Genomic DNA, 20,767 nt, shown 5'->3' on the forward strand with positions numbered 1-20,767 from the left:
CCTAACGGATAACTCATGTACGACGAACAGCTGTAGTTGTCTGTGTCAAATCCTCGGCAGGGGGTTAGCCCTGTTCCAATTGTTGCCGCTTGTAAATCGATTTACGGTGAGTGAAGTAAATAGTTACGTTCAATTGGTGTGCCAAGAATCCTAAAGTTCGATAATTCGAAGATTGAATATACATATAACGAAGGAAATAAGAGAGAAAAGGGACAAACGAGAGAATAAAAGGGAGTACATGTGAGTGATTGTAGTTACATGAAAAACGTTCTTTTCTTTTTTTTTTCTTCCGATTAACGACGATGATATCAAAATCAATTCTTTTCTTTTCTTTTTCCTTTTCCTTTCTCTATGATTCGATGTCGAATGTAGCTAACGAACGAGCGACGTTACAATGCTTCGTATTCCTCGTCTAATTTGTCGTCAAATTGAAAACAAATGTCCTCGCTAGGACGCCATGTTTGTCATCGACTACGCACCGCATCGGCGTTTGATTGGTCGACTCGTACCGCACCGTTGCTTCGGGATTTAAAATTTTTACTCGTCTTATTTCTATCTCTCTCTTTCTCTCTCTTTCGTCAGAATCATCCTAATCGTTGCTATATATTACAATGATCATATTCGTTCGTTCACACAGTCATTTCATTTTCGACTTTTTTTTTTTATTATCGAAACTATGTGAACGATATTTGTCTCTCACGAGGGAAATCGATTTAAGTGTTGCGTCTTTAAAGAGAATATGCCGGTCCAATGGTCTATAGTAAGTGTAAAATAGGATATACGTATATACACACGCGTCTTCCTTTTATTTTATTTATACGTAGAATTAATTACAACTTTTTCAATCGTATTGTTTTCTTAGAAAAAAAAGATTCTTTTTTTTCCCTTTTTCCTTTTTCTTTTCTTTTTTTTTATTTGCAATAATAAAAAATTCTTCTTTGCTACAAGCTCCTATTGGATTTTATAAGCATTAATGATTCACGCGAGCACGTATCCCATTCTCTATAGTGATTAATAACGCCCGAATGACAAATAATTAGATATTCATCGTAAAGGCACGCACTCCGATATGCGATTTAGAAACCAGACGATCTTCATATTCTCGTATACATCGTATGTTCAGACTTTAAATGGAATTACTGGGTTTTAATGAAATTTTTACAATTCTTTTTTCTTTTATCTATTTTCCTCTTGTGTGTTTTTAATTATGTATATCAGAATTTTCGTATGATTACATTCTTCTAAGTTATCTCGATAAAATTCTCGATAAAGTTATCTATATCAATAATCGCTTTGATTTAGAAAGTTTATCTCTATATATCATGATGATTCGATCAAAGTTTAATTCGTCTTCACTTTAGTCTAATAAAATTTATGGATTATCAATCGATTTTATAGAAAGATCGATTGGTAAAGTAAAGAGGACAACAAAAAAAAAAATAAACAAATAAAGAAATTGAAAAGATTCTTAGAAACGTTATTATTTGAACGAAGTTTCTTAATCGATCTACGAATCGATATATTTGTAAAACGTGATATAACGAAATCTTGTACAAATACGTGGAAGAATTTTTAATTTCGATAAAAAATTGTAAGTCGATGTATAAATGTATGTAAAAAAAAAAAAAAAAAAAAAATTAGAAATATTATAATAATTATTACTATGATTATTTGAGAAGCTTTTCTAATCAATATCGTAGTTTCTTTTTTATTCGTGTTCTTAGAAATATTATGACCTAATTAAAAATTAACAATTCTTCTTTTTCCGAATGGTTGTTTGATGGAAAAAAAAAAAAAAGAAAAGAAAAAGAAATAGAAGAAGAAGAAGAAAAACGAACAAACGAAACGAAGAAAAACAATCGTAAAGATTTTTCGAAAGATGATTATTATTTAATAAGGAGGATGTTGGGGATGAGGGAGGAGGATGGGTGGTGTACTCGGAGAAAGAGAACGGATATGTTAGTTTGGATTTACGGGGGCGTTTAGGACGACAAATTTTATCGGACGATAATTTCTCTATCGTCGTTTAAACGTCGAAACGTGGGTGAGTTGACGAACGAACGAATGTTTTCTTCTTTTTCTTTTTCTTTTTTTTTTTTTTTTTTCTTCTTTTTTAAATTCGAAATGTTTCGACTGAAAGTGATAGAGAAAGAGAGAAAGAGAAAAAGAGAGAAAGAAAGTATATGATTTCGAGAAAGAGATAGAAAGAGAGAAAAAGAGAAAAAAAAAGTATATGATCTCTTTACATATTTTTCTCGCATTTTCTTTCTTTTTTCATTTTCCCTTTGTGAACGACACTGGGTCGCTTTTACGAATTCGCTCTCTTTGGTTTTTTCTTTCTTAAGACAAATAGATAAAGTAGAATGAGAGAATTAGAAAAAGAGGAAAAAAAATGAGAAGGATTTTTTAAGGCGTGGGCGTTCTAAGGAACTCCTTGTTGAGAACGCTCTCTTTGAAACACATCTTCTCTCTTTCTTTCTTTCTCTCTTTTATTCTCAAGGATATATTCCAGTATATTAAACTGTATTGTGTCAAACGTCATATATACCGGGGTCGTGACCCGTCGACTCTCGCAATATTCACAGACTGCCAATAAAATTCATATGAACTTTTGAAACATCTATTCACGATTTCTTTACAATTGCAATATATAAATATATATGTATATGTATATATAATACATGTACGTATGTATGTATACAATATTCGTTTCACTTAACTTTAAACATATATTCGAGAAAAAGAAAAGAAAAAAGATTTTATAAAATTACGATATATTTATATTTGATATATACTTTTAATACTTTCATCTTTACGTGCCAATCGTATTATCGGTTGATATGATATTATTCGTTTATAACTAATTTCAAATGTATTATATATATCAAGAGAAAAAAAAGGAAAAGAAAAATTAAATTATATAATAAAATTATGAATGGTTAAGGATGATTTAATTTATACTCTTTCATACATATTTTATATATACGTACGTACGTTCATTCATTGTGCTAAATAATATGCTTCCTTTTTAATGTAAATTTTTTTGATAATTAATCTCTCTCTCTCTCTCTCTCTCTCTCTCTCTCTCTCTCTCTCTCTTTCTTTTTGTCTCTTATGGTAATCGAGATTTAATTAATTAACTATAGATTATTTATTAGTCGAGTCATCGTTTATTTCGATTGAAGGAAAGGAAAAAAAAAAGTGAAGGATCTTCAAGGGGAGAGTTATTCTTTTCTTTATTCTTTTCAAGAACGATGTCATTCGGCATATAATTCGCATATCGATCATCTCAACGGGAAGATATATATATATATTCTCTTCTCTTTGTTCACCTCATATTTTAATATATATATATATATATATATATATTTATTTGAAGTTTCTATGGTCAAATAGAAAAGATATTGTCTAATTACTTATCTTGAATCTCATTTTGTTTATCCAATGCCTTTGTAAATTTTTATTTATGTACACATAACTAATCAATATATACATACATACATATATATATATATATTTGACGATCTTTGATTCGTAATCCAAGTTTATGTAGCACAGGACGATTTCTATCGAAAGGATCATTGTCGCAATTATTTATCTCGTATCTCGTCCCCATTATTCAAAGCATATAATTCTTCGTATTTTTTTCTGTGTTTCTCCAATCGGTTTGTATAAAGTGTGTATGAGTGAGAAAGAGAAAGAGAGAAAAAGAGAGAGAATAAAAAAGAAAGAGAGAGAGAGAGAGAAAGAGAGAGAGGGTTGACTTTCCGTTCTGCGGGTTTGCGTCGACGCTGTATTTTACGAAAGCCCGGTAGAACTCGCGAAGGGGTTGGTTTATAGAGAGAAGTGGTAGGGAGAATCGAGCCGTAGCCACGTATCGATCGTCGAGTAGAAAACTACCCTTGGAAGAAGAAGAAGAGGGAGCTAGTGAGACCGAGAACGGGCGAGAGAGATATAGAGATAGAGATAGAGGTAGAGGTAGATATAGATATAGTGAGAGAGTGAATAAGAGAGAGAGAGAAAGAGAGAGAGAGGGTTAGATGCTAGCTGGTGGTGCCATTGCTGATACTGCTATTGGTGCCTGGCGGTTTTGGTGGTGGTGGTGGTGGTAGTTGTGGTGGTGGCAGTAATACTGCTGGTGGTGCTGCTGGTGCTGGTAGTGAATAGTGAATAATGGGTAGTGATAGTGGTAATAGTGTTGCTTCTGCTGCTTCTTCTGCTTCTGCCTCTTGCCATTTCCATGGATGGTACTTCGATAGTAGAAGAAATAGTGGTGATCTCAGCCCACGCGGAAAATTTCTAGTCACTTCTATCGGACTTGTGTTCTATTTTCTATTCTTTTTTCTTTTCTTTTTCTTTTACTCTTTCCCTTTTCATCTTTCTCTCTTTCTCTCTTTCTTTCTCGTTGCGTATCTCACTTTCTCTCTCTCTTTCTCTCTTTCTTTCTCTCTCTCTTTCTGTCTTCTTTTCGTTCATTCTTGTTAATTCGTTCGTTCGTTCGTTCGTTCGTTCGTTCGTTCGTTCGTTCGTTCGTTCGTTCGTTCGCACGGTCTCTTTCTCTTCTCGTAAGAGATAAAACGAAAAAGAATCGATATAAAGTACGAGGATTCTTTGAGTATATCGTTTAATTCGCAACAATAATCCAAGGTGAGACATTTACTAGCCTAATTTTCACTATCTTTCGTATCATTTAATTCTAATAGATTGTCAACTCTTATGCGTCGTATTTAGTAGCGATCTGATTTACTGCGATCTACTATCTCGATTTCGTAACACTTTCTGTCTCTCTCTTTCTCTCTGTTTTCTTTTTCTTTTTCTTTTTCTCTTTATCACTCCCTTTCTCTCTCTCTCTCTCTCTCTCTCTCTTTCTTTTTTAAATATCTCTGGTGCATGAGAATCGATGATAAAAGTATTGATATTTTAGATAATATTTTTTATTTATTGCGAATCAAAATATATTTTTGTTATAAGAAGTATATATATATATATATATATATATATATATATATATGTGTGTACGTGAAACACAAATGTATGATATATATGAAAGTAATTGTGAGAATATATTCTCCAAGTAATTTCGTTATTATCACTATCTTCAGAAATTTATTTATTTTTTTTTTAAAGGAAAAAGAAATAGATACATAGATAGATAGAATACATCATATCGTATATGAAGTAATTTTAATATTGTCATTGTTATTACAACTTTGTATATCTTCTAAGAGGAAAAGAGATAGATCGATAAATAGAGTAAATAGATAAATAGAGACAGTGACATACGCTAGACTCGATGTAAAACGTTTCTTCTCATTAAGAGAACACTTACTCTCATTAGAGTCTATTAGGGAACCGAAGTTATCGAGGTATCGAGATTAAAATACAAAGGTGTACACGTTTCTTTTCTATTTAATCTTCTTGACTATATATATATATATATAAGAACTATTTAATTTATTATACGAACAACATATTATCTATAAGAATATTTATATGTATTTTTTTTTTATTGTTAGAAAGAAATTGTTTAAAGGATTACATCAGAAATCGAATACGTACGTAAAAATGTGGTCAATCGATAATAATGAATATTATGTCCCAAAAAAAGAAAAAAAAGAAAAAAAAAATTCCTGGCTTCTAGCCAGCCATTCGATATTTCATATCTCTCTCTCTCTTTCTCTCTCTTCCTCTTTGCTTTTTTTGTTCCATTGTATCTCCAATCAATGGGTAATTATTAATATTCATATTAAAAAAAAAAAAAAAAAAAAAAAAAAAAAAGAAGAAGAAGAAATAAAATGAATTAAATTTTAAAACATTGGTAATGTAGTAGGTTTTGTTAAAAGTTTCTAGATAATTTCAAAAAATCAGTTACTCTATTTTATTCTTTTTCAAGACATTTTAGTTTCATCTATCTTTTTTTCTTCTTTTCAAATCATAAAGTCTATCTACAAGGCTAATTAAAACTTTCGTAGAAGAGTAATTGATTTTTAAAAATCAATTTTCATCTCTACCTCTCCGTCCGCCTGATTTTTTTTCTTCTTTTCATTATTTCTCTAATCTAACGGTGAATTATTAATAATTGATTTTAAGACATTGGCAATATTTCATCATTAGATGTAATTTTTTTTTCTCATTTCTGATTACAGAATAGTTTCTTCGTTTTGAAATACGACAGAGAAGAGATCGAACCGACATCATGGCGTTCGCTGGATTGAAGAAACAAATCAACAAAGCTAATCAGGTAATTTTAATCATTTTCCCTTTTTTCTTGCTTTCTTCTTATTTCTTAATTTATCAATTATATGAAAACTTATTCAAATCGGTTAAAAAAAAAAAATATTACTTTCTAATTAAATAATATGCATTTGTATAGTCAATAATTACATGAAAGCAGTACAAAATTTAAAAAAAAAAGAAGAAGAAAGAAAACAAATAATTTATTAATCATGAATACTTTACGTAATTCGTAAAATTAAATGATTGCTGTATGAATTATGCAATAAATTAATTTTTCTTTTTTAGTTATCTTAATTTTTGACAAATCATACCTTCCAATAATTAACGATTTATATGTACGTATGTACGTATCTATGAATGGATGTATTGTCCATGCTCATAACAATTAAAAGGAGCCATCATCCTACTCGGTGGTCCTCGTTTCGAGGAACTTTGGTCGATACCGAGGCGCGAGCATCGCTGAAATTTTAATCGGTCGCGTAACCAAGCTGCCTCGAACGATATATACTCTCTCGTTTCTAGCCATTAATGGGGGAAATATCTCGAAAATTTATTACTTTCTTTAAACATTTCCAAAACTTTTCTCTTTTGAAAAATTTTTGTTAAATCGTTTATCTTTAATCAGGCATTTAGCGCATAAAGTGCAACTCATTTTTTATGGGGACAACACATTTTAAAAGCTTTTACTTTTTAATAAAATTAACAATAGAAAAACGAATAATAATAATTTTTTTAATTCAAACGGATTTATATTTTTTATTAAGTAATGATTTTTTGCGTTTAAAACTTTCAAAGGTATTAATGTCGATTTGTTTTTCTTCTTTTTTTTCTTTCTTTCTTTTTTTTTTCTTTTTGCTTTCCTTTTCCTTTACAATTGCCGAAAACGTAATCGTTAAAATAATTTAAACTGAAATACGAGATTTTTCATTTTTTTATTATCTTTCTTTTTCTTTTCCCTTTTTCTTTTTTGATTATCTACCCTCCTAACATTTCTCAGGGGTGCCATAAAACACGTCAGTTATTACGAGTTAAATTAAATTTTTAAAGTTTCGTTCCGTTGTGTTGATAATTAGTTAGAACGATGGAGCTTTTTCTAACGATGTTATAGCATGTTTAAGTAATTATACGTGCATATGTGATTAGTTTCGAATAAATTGAAAGATTAGTCGTGAAGATCGAATTGTTTGACAATCTTGAAAATATTGAATTTATGTCAATTCTTTTTCTTATTTTTTATATCCGATAAACAAAATAAACGAGATTCGCAACTAGCAATAAAATTACGAATGACGAAACGATAATAGGGTGTTATGGCGATCGTTTTCACGTAACAATTATACCTTCTTAGATACAAATGTCGTCATCAAAATTTCTTAACCCATCTGCAACTAAGGATGATACAGATATAGAAAGAAAGAAAAGAAATATATAAAAAGGATAATGACAAAGTGATTATTATAAAAACTCTCAATTTAATAACAAACTTTAAAATTTATTTTCACGACGATATCCAATATACATTTCGAGTTTTAAAAAGATACGAATGACGAAGAAACAAAGTTGTACATTTTTAGAATGAAAGCTTCGTCGTCACATATTTTTTAATTTCGAAAAAAAAAAAAGAGAAAAAGAAAAAGTAATTTTTACAATAGAAATTAAATCATTTGAAATTTCTTAATTCAAATTTAACAATAAATAGACATATACATACATACATACATACACACATATATTTGAAAATCGAATAACGAATAGAAGCGATCGAAGCTGTCGACCTTCGTCCTTTAATTGCATCAGCGAACCTTAATGAATGAACAGCCAAGAGTAGATAGAGTCCAATGGACGAAGCTACGTGTGTAGAGAAGAGAAAACGAAGCTAGGCGATCCGTGTTAGGTGCATACGTAACGCTTCACTTTCCGTTCCCTAATTGTATTTTATATAATCTATAGATAGGAACTAGAAAGAAATATATATTCGACCTATCGTATATCTTCTCTTCGACCTTCTCTTCCCTTTTCTCTCTCTTTATCTTTCTATCTTTCTATCTTTTATCTTCTTCTTCTTCTTTTTTTTCTTTTTTTTTTTATACTGAACGAGCCAAAAGTTCTTAGGTGATCGTAAAAATCAATCACCCTTCTCCGTGACATTTCAACCTAATTTTTTTCCTTCTCTTTTTTCCTTTTCTTTTTTATTCACATCGTAAAAGTATAAGATTGGATAGATAAAAAAAATTATAATTCTTAATTAGGAACGTAAAAGGTCACGTGAAAGATTGATTGATCTTTGAAATTTTGAAATAAAGCTTTTGTTGCAACCCTTTATATATATATATTTTTTTTATATGTATTGTTACTATTAAATAATATATTTAGTAAATATATATTTTATCGATCTTGAAGTATATTTAAAAGTCGATCGAATCGAATAATTCTTCAAACTTCTTTTAAAACCTATCTTTTATCTCTCATCCTTCCTCTCTCTGTCTTTAAAAAACCACTGACCTAACTTTTTCAAAATCCCACCTTTACAATTTTTTTCTCATTCCACTCCATATATAGAATATAATATATACTTACACATACACGTACATACATACATACATACATACATACATACATACATACATACATACATACATACATACATACATACATACATACATACATACATACATACATACATACATACATACATACATACATACATACATACATACATACATATATATATATATATATATATACATACATAAAGGGTGATAAAATTGAAATCGAAGTGGAGACGTTGGAACGAATATATAGGTCAAATTAATTCATTTAAAATCATTAACCTAACACATTTTTCGAATTTCCTCATCCTCGCCAATTTTTTTCTCGGTTCTCCGATATTCAATATATAATATATATATATATATATATATATATATATATATATATATACGTATACACACACGCATAAAGGATAGTCTAATCTAAATATACATCGTAACGAATAGATATATAGGTCAAATTCACGTCGCGTTTACACGATGGTTACGTTCACTATGCTTTAACGTAAACGTGAAGGATCGTACAAGGGCTCTTCTCTCTTTCTCTCTCTCTCCCGCTCTCTCTTGCGATCTAGGTCACCAACGGATATAGGTCACGGTCACACGTACGAGAGAGAAGAGAGAGAGAGAGAGAGAGAGAGAGAAAGAGAGGGAGCGAGAGAGAGAGAGAGAGAAAGAGAGAGAGAGAGAGAGAGAGGGAGGACGGATTGTTCGAACAATCCGTCCTCATCCTTGTGGTCGTCCTCGTCGTTTTCTTCGTTATCGTCGACGTTATCCTGTACCACTCGTGAAACCTCCCGGCAATATATCCATTTTCCCTTCTCTTTTTATTACAGAGCCATTTTCGTTTAGATACACGTACGCATACACATATACACACGCATATACACTTATGTCTCTCTTTCTAACTTAATTTCCAACCCCCATATTGACTTTTATCTGATATAAATACAGAGTAATGAAGAAAGGAAGAAATTGTCTGTTGCGTTTTTATTGATGTTTGCTTTTATTTCTTTGTGTGTATATATATATATATATATATATATATATATATATATATATATTATTTTATTATCATTAATCTATTAGTATTAGTATCAATACTAATTATATACATAATATTAATATATAGTATTATATATTATCAATAATTTATTCCTTTACATTATTTTTTCTTTACAAATATTATTTCATATATATATATATATATATATATATATATATGTATGTATGTATGTGTGTGTGTATGTAGTGTTATATGATTCTTTGAATAGAATTGAAAGAATAAAAAATCCAACTCGTATGTCTGATAATCGTTGGCACGAGACGCGTCGCTCTTTTTCATTCATTCATTTTTTCTTTTTCTTTTCTTCCTTCTTTTTCTTTCTTCTTCTTTTTCTTCTTCTCCTTTTCCTTTCTTTTTCTTTTTTTTTTTTTTTTACTTCTCCTTTCTTCTTCTTTTTTCTTTTTCGTTGGCAAAATTTCAAGAGCACGTCACGACGTTAGATCAACCGACTGACTACTTTCTATAGAAGTTATTGATCCGACTCGTCCATTATGCTTGTCACCGATATATTTTTCTCTCCTTTTGACCTCTTCCATTTCTCTCGTTCATCGTTCACCCTCGATGAAATATATCCCCCGAAGCTCTTAGCAAAAGGAATATATCCAATCGCTGTATCGTGGATGATCCCTGTTTACGAGACTATTAAATTGACCCTTCGCAATTCTTTCCCCTTCTTTTTTCTTTTTTTTTTTTATAACACACTTTGGTGAGTCTAATAATTTGTATAAATATTTTATAATTTTTTCTACAACTCCTCTCTCTTTCTTCTTGTGGTGATAAGAAAACCGTGTATATATACACACACACACACACACACTCTTGTAACCTTTTTTAACCTATACACATATATATATATATATATATATATATATATATATATAATCCCGTAGGAATACAAGAGTTTAATTGTACTTTATATTATGTATATCGTCTCTAGGGGGACGTTTATGGAGTTGCTGTAGAAAAAATATTTATGACGTCTATAGAATGCAAAGAGTTAACAAGATTACCACGAACAAGTTTACATAGTTAATCATTGATTATCGTTGTTTAACGTTAGTTAATAATAGTTAATTATAATGTATAAATTGATGATTAATATCTATAATGGATTTATTTGACTCGTGTGCGTAATTTTTCTATTTTGCTTTTTCTTTCTAACTTTTCTTTTCCCTTTCTTTTTTAAGTATATGACGGAGAAGATGGGCGGCGCCGAGGGAACCAAGCTCGACGTCGACTTCGTTGATATGGAGAGGGTGAGCGTATATATTTTTGTATGTTGAAGAGACTTTAACTCTCGCAAGTCATATTAGAATCAAGTCCATTATAGGTAGTCGCGAAGAGCGTTACGATGAGACCGTGAAATTCGCAATACAATTTTTATTAAAACTTTTCAAAGTACCATTTATATATTTTTGTTATTCGTGTCAAACAAGCAAGCAAAACAAATACTTTTTTATTTTTAATCTTTTGTTAAATCAAACGACCATTGAAGTCTCATTAAATATCGTCGGCATCTATCTTTTCAAAGGTGTATCGATGATTTAAAATAGACTAACTATGAGTATATGATAATTTAATTCGTGGATTTCTTTGTGAATTTATAGAAAACAGACGTGACCAACGAGTTGGTAGAAGAGTTACAAATGAAAACGAAAGAATTCCTCCAACCGAATCCAACGGCAAGAGCGAAGATGGCGGCGGTCAAGGGCATTAGTAAACTCAGTGGCCAAGCAAAGGCCTCGACCTATCCTCAACCCGAAGGTGTTCTTGGCGATTGCATGCTTACATATGGCAAAAAACTAGGAGAGGATAGTATTTTCGGTAGGTCACGGATACGTTTAATATGAATAAATAAAATCGGAGTTTATCTCATATTTTTATCGTAACCAATAAAATTGTAAACGTGCAAGTATATCGTCCAATAATAATTAAATTTATTTTTATAACACGGATAACTATTAATAGAGAAATCGAATTTTTCGAATGTGAAGGAATCGCGCTTTAAAATATGCAACACACCATACTTAATCGATAATTGCGCTTTCCAACGCCATCTAGTTGTGTCAAACCTTTTTTTTTTGTTTTGATATCCTTATGATAGGCAATAACAGGATTATTTGTTACAGCAGTGTAAAAATAAGTTGCATATTGTAAGGAACTTGTGTTATCCCTTTATAACAGGCAATAGAAGTATACGAACAAATTGCATACCTTAAGGAACTTGTGCTCCTTATAGTAGGCAATGATGGTATTCATTACATGTGTTGCATATCAAAGGGTTATAAAAAAGTTTCTTATTGATAGATGGCGTTCGCAAGTACAATTATCGACTAAGTATGAAGCATTGCATATTTACAGGGGCGGAATTTTAAATATTAATGTTCGATTAAATATAAATACAATTGGTTTTTAAATTGAATAATAATCGAATTAAAATCGAATGATTATATCAAGAGAAATAATATTCTTTATTGTTACGTCGTTCTCGTAGCTCAGGCCCTTATTGAAATGGGTGACGCGATGAAGCAGATGGCCGACGTAAAATATTCCTTGGACGATAACATAAAGCAAAACTTTTTGGAACCTTTGCACCATCTGCAGACCAAGGATCTCAAGGAAGTTATGGTGTGTTTTGATACTATCATTGTTATATGTAAAAAGATATCGATACTCCTAACAAGATGATGTAATTTTTGTTTTTATTTGATTTTATTCATTCATTTATTTCTTTTTTTTCCTTTTTTTTTTTTTATAGCATCATCGGAAGAAACTTCAGGGAAGGCGATTGGACTTTGACTGCAAGCGAAGACGTCAAGCTAAAGGTATTCGATGAATTTTTCGATTCTATCGCTTATATTTTCCGATCATCGTTATTATTTAGAATTTACGCGAGCTCGGGGACTCGAGATGCTGTATAAAATATTTTTTACGATTTGAACCAAGAGGGACAGTCTTGATCGATCGATCTATCGAATGACGTTAGGAGCTTAGAAATTCTTTTCTTTTTTTATTTTTATTTTTTGTTTCTATATCCTTAAAGATCGATCCCTACGGATGTCTATCCCTTGATACGTAGATACATTAAATTCTAATCGATCAACAAAGTTAGATTGTCCAAAACATTCGTCACGTTTCATACATATGTATGTTACTTATATTTTATATTATTTTTAATTAAATATCAAACGAATGCGGCATGCGACTAATTCGATTAATTTGATTAATTTCAAGATCAGTAATCATACGAGTAACATATAATTTCGTTTGCCTTATATTTGTTTCAAATTTTTCATATTTCTTTCTCTCTCTCTCTCTCTCTTTCTCTCTTTTTCTGATACACACACACACACACACATACGTACTTTGTGGGATCGTTTCAAACGATAGCTGTGGGAAAGAGATCGGGAAGCCCACATTTTGGAAGTCCAGCAAAAACTGCACCCTACGCCGGTACGTGGCTAATTCTGTCACCACGTACACTTTTATTTATTGTTTTTTTTTTCTTTTTTCTTTCTTCTTTCTTCTTCTTCTTCTTCTTTTTTTAGTAGATTAATTTTTAGTCGATTTCGATCTTTCACATGTATAATAATTTCGTTAAAATCGCTAGATCGATAAGTATTTATTTGGCTAGTCGAACTCTCCAGAGAAAGCTGATGCGAGTGATAATAATTTAAAAATGGTACAACATATGTACATATGTACATGTACATATTTATGTACATATTATACAGCTATTATCGCTTTAATAATTATATCAGATATGTGTATATACGTATATAGATTTCTTTAGAGTCTACGGCAATGCACCGTTTCGTTTAATTACATCACCGTAATGATTGTCTTCGTTCGCGTGTTTCACGCACATGTTTTCTATCATTTGTGCACTTTTTTTTATTGTTGATTGTTTTTATTTATTCATTTGTTTGTTTATTTATTTATTCATTTTTCTTTGTGTACATTATTCTCCCTTTTCGTAGGATTAAGAATATACGTTTGTGTTGTAACGATTGATATTATGTAATATGTATGTATGTACCAAGAGCAATCCTGTAGTGCAACTTTTTAATAGACCTACCGCGCAACCTTTTGCGAACAGGTTCTCACGTTTCAGACGACGAGATTCGGCAGGCCGAAGAAAAGTTTGCCGAGAGTCTTCATCTTGCCCAAATGGGCATGTTCAATTTACTGGAGAACGATGTAAGTGATGGTTATGTACGTATTCTAAAAATAACACTCGATAGAATCATTAATTTTATTTTATTTTTAGGTCGAACAAGTTGCTCAATTGGCGACATTCAGCGAAGCACTTTTAGAATATCATCAACAATGCATCGACATTTTGCGAATCCTAACTGATAAACTTTTGGAAAAGTACGTAAAACTATCATCAATTAGGTACAGTGCGAATAGAAAAATTGTACAAATGAAAATGGCACAAGTTTCAAATTATACACGATTGAAAATTCTCCGAAAGAAAATTAGAAAAGTATAAATCGCAAAAGTGAAAATATAAAGTATTTATCGCTCGTCAATTAGATTAATTATCATTTGAGTTCAACATTCGTCAAATAATTTCATTTATTTATTTATTTATTTAATTTTTTTTTAAGCAAAATGAAACCGATACTATTTTATTATTAACGTTAATAGATATATATATATATATATATTAATAATTTATTTTTTTTTTTTAGGAAAGAAGAAGCAGCGATCAGACCAAAAATGGAATTCGTTCCAAAGACGTTTGCTGATCTACACGTCGAAGGTTTAACAACTTCGGATGCCATGAACGGTGGGAACTTCTCCCTTCACGGTAAAAGCCATTTCACAAACAAACAAAATCTAGTACGATCGTATAATGATTAAAGAAAAATTCGTGTTTCCGGATTGATCGATCGATTTAAATGTCTTTTAATTGTTTTCTGTCTATTCCTCTTATAATGCAACGTGTCTGCGTGTATTCTATGCAACTACGTTTACCTCAAGGACGAACGTAAAACGTTTTTCTAATGTTTTATTCTGAGCACAATAATACATACATATATACGTACGAATACAATACATACATACAATTCATACGATTTATACAATACATACACAGACAACGATGTTTTACGTGATTTGTCTCTATCTGTCTCTATCTCAATTTCTATCTCTATCTCTATCTCTATCTTCATATACTCTTTCATTTACTAATATCCAAATACGTTTCAATATAGTCGATGATCTTCTAACGAAAATTTTATAAAAGAATTTTTTTTTTTTTTGAGATACGAAACGGAAAAAACAAAATAAAAGGAAAAGGAACCCCATAAAAAGAATTCAACTTTTTTCAAAAAATCTCTTGTATCTACGTTCGTACGATTTAACAAACGAAACCGTATTTAAGGCTGTATTTAAATACATATGATTGTGACACACAGACAAACACGTAACATACATAGATCGTTCGGTGTGTAACTTAAAATTACTTGTCGCATACTTGAATGTATGTCCTTCTGACACGATGTAGGAGCAAGTCGAGCCGGTTCTCCTGTCCATGGAGACGGGAAGCGTTCGCAGCTCGAACTATTCCCGGCCGGAAATCCGCCGCAATCTGCCAATGGTAAATTTTGCATGGGGTTTGCTTTCTTTGTTCAATTTTACATTATAGATCGATCGTTTGAATGTAAAATCAGTTATTATGATTTTACCTATGTATATATATATATATATATATATATATATATATACATATTTTTTGTTTTGTACATATCTTCTCCTACATTTAGAATTTTTAATTGCCATTGTTAATTAAATTATATTTAAACTCATCATCGATCATCGTTATTTATTTATTCACTAATTAATCAATCATTAATTAATGGGGAAAGTAACACGAATAATATAAATAATTTTTTTTTTTTTTTTTATATGTGATCAGCATGTTAATCATTAATTGTGATATCGTTATACGTTCTCACATCATATTCATCGTAGTATAATCTTTTCGTTGAGTTTTCATGGAGTTGATCATCTCCAAAGTTTATGTAGTACTTTCTAGTCTAAGCTTTCTTCTGTCTCCTCGTTTTCTCAAACCTTGTGTACCTGATCTATCACTTAATGTTTCTTATTTATTTATATATATATATATATATATATATATATATATAAGTCAAAAACTTTTTTTTTGGATTTTCACCTTTATCCAATGCCATAATTTACACAAAGGTGATCATGATAATATGCAGCAGTCATTTAAAATTCCATAGCTATGAAACATATTAATCCTCTATAACTCAATTTTTCTTTTCACACACACACACACACACACATATATATATACATATATATATATATATATATATATATATATGAATGTAAATTTAATATACTTGATTAATATATTAGTAGACTAATTATAGTATAGTATAATACTATGTATATGACAGTATATATTATAATTATATTATTAATTTATTTATCATATTAAATCACTATACCATATGAATGTATGATTTCAAAGTTACATAAAGATATAAAGGATTAATAATCTAGGCTAGAAAAAGAAAAAATAGAAAATCCATTATATTACGTTTGTGTATATACATATATATATATATATATATACACACAATATACAATATTAAGTTTTATCGTTATTACTTTATTATATTTCTTTCAGCTTCGCCATTGCCATCACCGAGCAAATCACCGGCTAGGACACCAATGACGAGACAACCATGTTGCACGGCTCTCTATGATTTTGAACCTGAAAATGAAGGAGAACTTGGATTCAAGGTCAATATATTTCACATTCTAACTCATACCTGAAATTGTGAATTATAAGGATTAAATCTTAACTATTAAAAAAATCAAATAAAAAACAGACCAATTTTTTCAAAAGCGATCAAATAATATTGAATACGAAACAATCGTTGAATAAATAAATAAATAAATAGAAAAATATATATACATATGAATATATATCTTTTTTAGGAAAATGATACCATCACTCTGATTCAAAAGATCGACGAGAATTGGTACGAAGGTAGCTTAAATGGACGCAAAGGATACTTCCCTGTGACTTACGTACAGGTCGTAGTACCGCTTCCCTAAAATTGAATGGAGAAATTGACTTACCAAAGAGAGACCCTTGCAAATCGTTCGCTAGCGTCTAACCACGATAAAATTAATAATAATTATTGTTATATTATTATGCCTCTATCTGTCTCTCTCTCTCTCTCTGTCTTTCTTTCTCTCTATCTCTGTATCTATCGCTATTTCTATCTCTATCTTTATTTCTATCTCTATCTTTATCTCTTTATATTATTCAATTTAAATCAGGATTATGCCAAGAGATTAGAAATCGTATTATATATTGCATCGTTATGATTTAATCGAGCTTGTCCTAAAACGATCCTTAAAAAAGAGTTTCTATCTTTATCTATCTATCTATCTATCTATCTATCTATCTATCTCTTTCTCTCTTTGTCTATCTATCTCCTCTCTCTCTCTCTCTCTCTTTCTTTCTCTTTCTCTTTTCTTCCAAGAATAGCCTCAATTATACGCATGTTAATAATGTACATATATATAACGTTATAATAGTATCTTTTATCGAGTTAAGAAGGACCTTCGCGCGCGCAGACGAACACGGGATGCATATTCGCAAAGTATATGTATATATATATATATTATATTATATTATATTATATTATATATATGTATATATATATACATTCATAGACGGGCATATATTATATATAGATATATATATATATATATATATATACAGATAAAAAAACGTATATACTTATATATGTATATATATATATATATATATAGATTTACACAGATATGTTATTACACAGACGCTAATAATTAAACATCACCGATCATTCATATGTTTACATAAAACATACATACATAAATACATACATACATATATACATACGCTATGAAAAGTACCTACTACGTTTATGTAGTCCACTGCGATGGGGGCGGCTATCTATCTCCTTCGTTTCTTTTTTCTTTTTTCTCTTTTTCCTTTTCTTTTTTTCCCCCTTTTTTTTTTTTTTTACATCCATTTTATCTCTCAATAATAACTATCCTGAGAAAAAAATAATATTGATATTATTAATAATAAAATAATAATAATAATAGTCATAGTAATAATAATAATAATAATAATAATATTATTATAATGCTAATAATGATAATAATAATGAGGATAATTCAAAACAAAAACAAAAAAAAAAAAGAAAACACAAAAAAAACACAAAACGAGAAAAAAAGAAAAAAGAAAAAAAGATGGAAGTCCAAGACAAATCCCGCGATTAGACCGCACAAAAATATCATCCTTGTTGATCTCTGATAACGTCAATTTTTCTTTTAAGAGATATTATTAGCAATCTTTAAATCTCTTGATTTTACTTGATCCATCGATCGATATTACTTCGTCCCTGCCATTCTCATTCAATTCTTTTCGTTTATTTTTTCTTTCCCTTTTTTTCTTTTCTTTCTTTTTCCTTCATTAACGAAAAAATATATGTGACGATCGTTTCATTCTCATGGGGAATTCGTATGGCTTGCGTTGGTCCATAGCAATGCGAATCATTGTTCGCGTAGAAAAAAAAAAGAAAAAAAAGAAAAAGGAAAAAAAAAAAAGGAGAAAATTAAAATTGAAACTTTTCAATTTGAATTAGCTATTCGATGCTTTTCGTTTCTCTCTTTTTTTTTTTCTTTTTATTTTTTATTTCATTTTATTTTATTTATTTATTTTTTTGTAATTTTTTGAATTATACTCTCCTCTGCTATTCCCATCCTTTTCTTCTTCTTCTTCTTCTTCTTCTTCTTCTTCTTCTTCTTCTTCTTCTTCTTCTAGTAGTACTACTACTATTTCTAACTCTTCTAAGTATTCTTCTTCTTCTGACTCTTCTTCCTTCTTCCTCTTGTAAGTCGATTGAAACCCTTCTTCCTCGATCGTTTAGAACGACTTTTCTTTTTTCTTTTTTTTTTTTTATATATAATTACTCCTTTTCGTAGAGAGAAGACGTGTTAGAAATGTCATTATTAGAATTTAGTTTAAGCGAAACCTCGAAATGGCGGCGAATCTCTTCCACGAAGTCTTTATTAATATTGTCGTTGCGATTCCCACGATATAGTATTATTTTTATTACGAAACGAACACAGAGAGAATATTATACACTTATATATATATATACTATATATATATACACTATATACTATGTTATACTATACTGTACTATAGTTTATAGTAATTATATAGTATACTTTATACATATACTATATACTATATATACTATACCTTACTATGGTATAGTATTATTATACGATATAGAATGCTCCATAGAACGCTATAGTACGGTATAGAGTAGTATAGTACAGCGTAGTACATAGTATGTATTATACATAAACTATATATATATTCTTTTCTCTCTCTCTCTATCTCTCTCTCTCTCTCTCTCCCTCTTTCTCTCTCTCTCTCTCTCTATCTTTCTCTTTTTTGTCGTATATTTCATATATTTATAATATCTTATTTAATGGGATCATGTTTCCTATTCACACACACACACACACACACACACACACACACACACACACACACACACACACACACACACACACACACACACACACACACACACACACACACACACACACACACACACACACACACACACACACACACACACACACACACACGTGTGTATGTGTATATATATGCACACATATATATATATTTATAAACGATGTCCTTTTTCTTTTTCTCTTTGCCTAAAACAGTCTAAATCTTTTGATGGTTGACCTTGGGAAAAGAAAAAAGAATAGCCGTTGGTTAAATCGCGTTAAATCGACTAGTTTCGTCCTTCCATTTTAGACTTCGGGGTGCGAGAGTTAAACCGCCATAACAATGAAAGTAATTAAGGAAGAAAGAAAGAAAGAAAGAAAGAAATAAAAGAAAAGAAAAGAAAAGAAAAGAAAAGAAAAGAAAAGAAAGGAAATGATATTAAATGAATAAAGAAAATACTTGATTATCTGTTGCCACACGTGGATTTTAGGTAAACTTCGAACGATATTTGCTAAGCTAAATGATATTAAAAAAAATATATATATATATATACGTATATATATAAATAGCCGAAATACGGTCACACGAAACAATGGCATTTGAGGATGACGCTCTCTTTGAAATTATACGCATTCTTTGTTTTGAGTGCTATTTTTCTTTTCTTTTTTTTTTTTTTTTACTTTCTTTTTTTCTAGATCGTCATCGTCAATCGCCGTTTTATCATTCCTGTTTGCGTTCCATGTATGTGTATATATATACACAAGATTTAGTAATGATTTCAATTTTGTGTCCCGTATCTTCGGTTCTTACTGAATAAATGATCTCTCGTTTGATCTAGCAGTAAGTTTGGGAGTAAGTAAAAGACAAAAAAAGAAGAAAAAAACAGGACATTAAAGTAAAATAAATAAACAACAATAACCGTTTATCGACTCTAATTTATATATATATATATATATATATATATATATATTCATTGAAAAATTGATTTTATTGGATATGTTTCAGATTACCATACGAGATTATTATTATAATTACACATATATATCCTATACATAATATAATTATATATTATATATAATATATATATATAATACATGCATATATATATATATATATATATATACAAATGAAGAATCGAAATTCGGTTTATTATATGTATTTCTCTTTTTCTCTTTTTCTCTCTTTCTCTCTTTTACATTTGTTAATTAATCATTTAGAAAATTTTACTGCTAGTTCTAACGTCGATTACTCGAATGATATTCGTAAATTCTTATTTACCGTCTCCACACCGTTCGTACGTTTGCAAACGATTTAAAAATTGATTAAGAACATTATCTAACA

At 29.9% G+C, this 20,767-nt stretch overlaps 1 protein-coding gene across 12 annotated transcripts; it reads left to right on the forward strand.

Moving 5' to 3' along the window:
- Positions 1-7: 7 nt before the first annotated feature.
- Positions 8-17,061, forward strand: LOC122634762 (endophilin-A). Of its 12 annotated transcripts, none has more exons than XM_043824041.1 (13): positions 10-240; positions 6,147-6,241; positions 11,040-11,108; positions 11,460-11,676; positions 12,347-12,480; positions 12,611-12,677; positions 13,243-13,305; positions 13,952-14,067; positions 14,123-14,226; positions 14,550-14,668; positions 15,368-15,460; positions 16,520-16,635; positions 16,834-17,061. In XM_043824041.1, exons 2-13 carry the CDS (start codon positions 6,197-6,199, stop codon positions 16,951-16,953), a joined length of 1,263 nt encoding a protein of 420 aa, XP_043679976.1. In that variant the 5' UTR covers positions 10-240; positions 6,147-6,196; the 3' UTR covers positions 16,954-17,061. The 12 variants fall into 12 exon arrangements, with proteins under 12 accessions (XP_043679987.1, XP_043679976.1, XP_043679977.1 ...); XM_043824042.1 differs by having other exon boundaries at positions 10-106; XM_043824045.1 differs by having other exon boundaries at positions 11-240; positions 13,967-14,067.
- The last annotated feature ends 3,706 nt before the right edge of the window (positions 17,062-20,767 follow it).

Source organism: Vespula pensylvanica, chromosome 15 (assembly GCF_014466175.1).
Source record: "Vespula pensylvanica isolate Volc-1 chromosome 15, ASM1446617v1, whole genome shotgun sequence".
In the NCBI taxonomy this organism is placed as follows: domain Eukaryota; kingdom Metazoa; phylum Arthropoda; class Insecta; order Hymenoptera; family Vespidae; genus Vespula; species Vespula pensylvanica.

Bases quoted from the DNA above. Each gene is read 5' to 3' on its own strand.
- LOC122634762 (XM_043824041.1), top strand. From the start codon at position 6,197: ATGGCGTTCGCTGGATTGAAGAAACAAATCAACAAAGCTAATCAG. The intron at 14,669-15,367 runs GTAAAAGCCATT...GACACGATGTAG, and splicing joins TGGGAACTTCTCCCTTCACG to GAGCAAGTCGAGCCGGTTCT. The intron at 16,636-16,833 runs GTCAATATATTT...TATCTTTTTTAG, and splicing joins AAGGAGAACTTGGATTCAAG to GAAAATGATACCATCACTCT.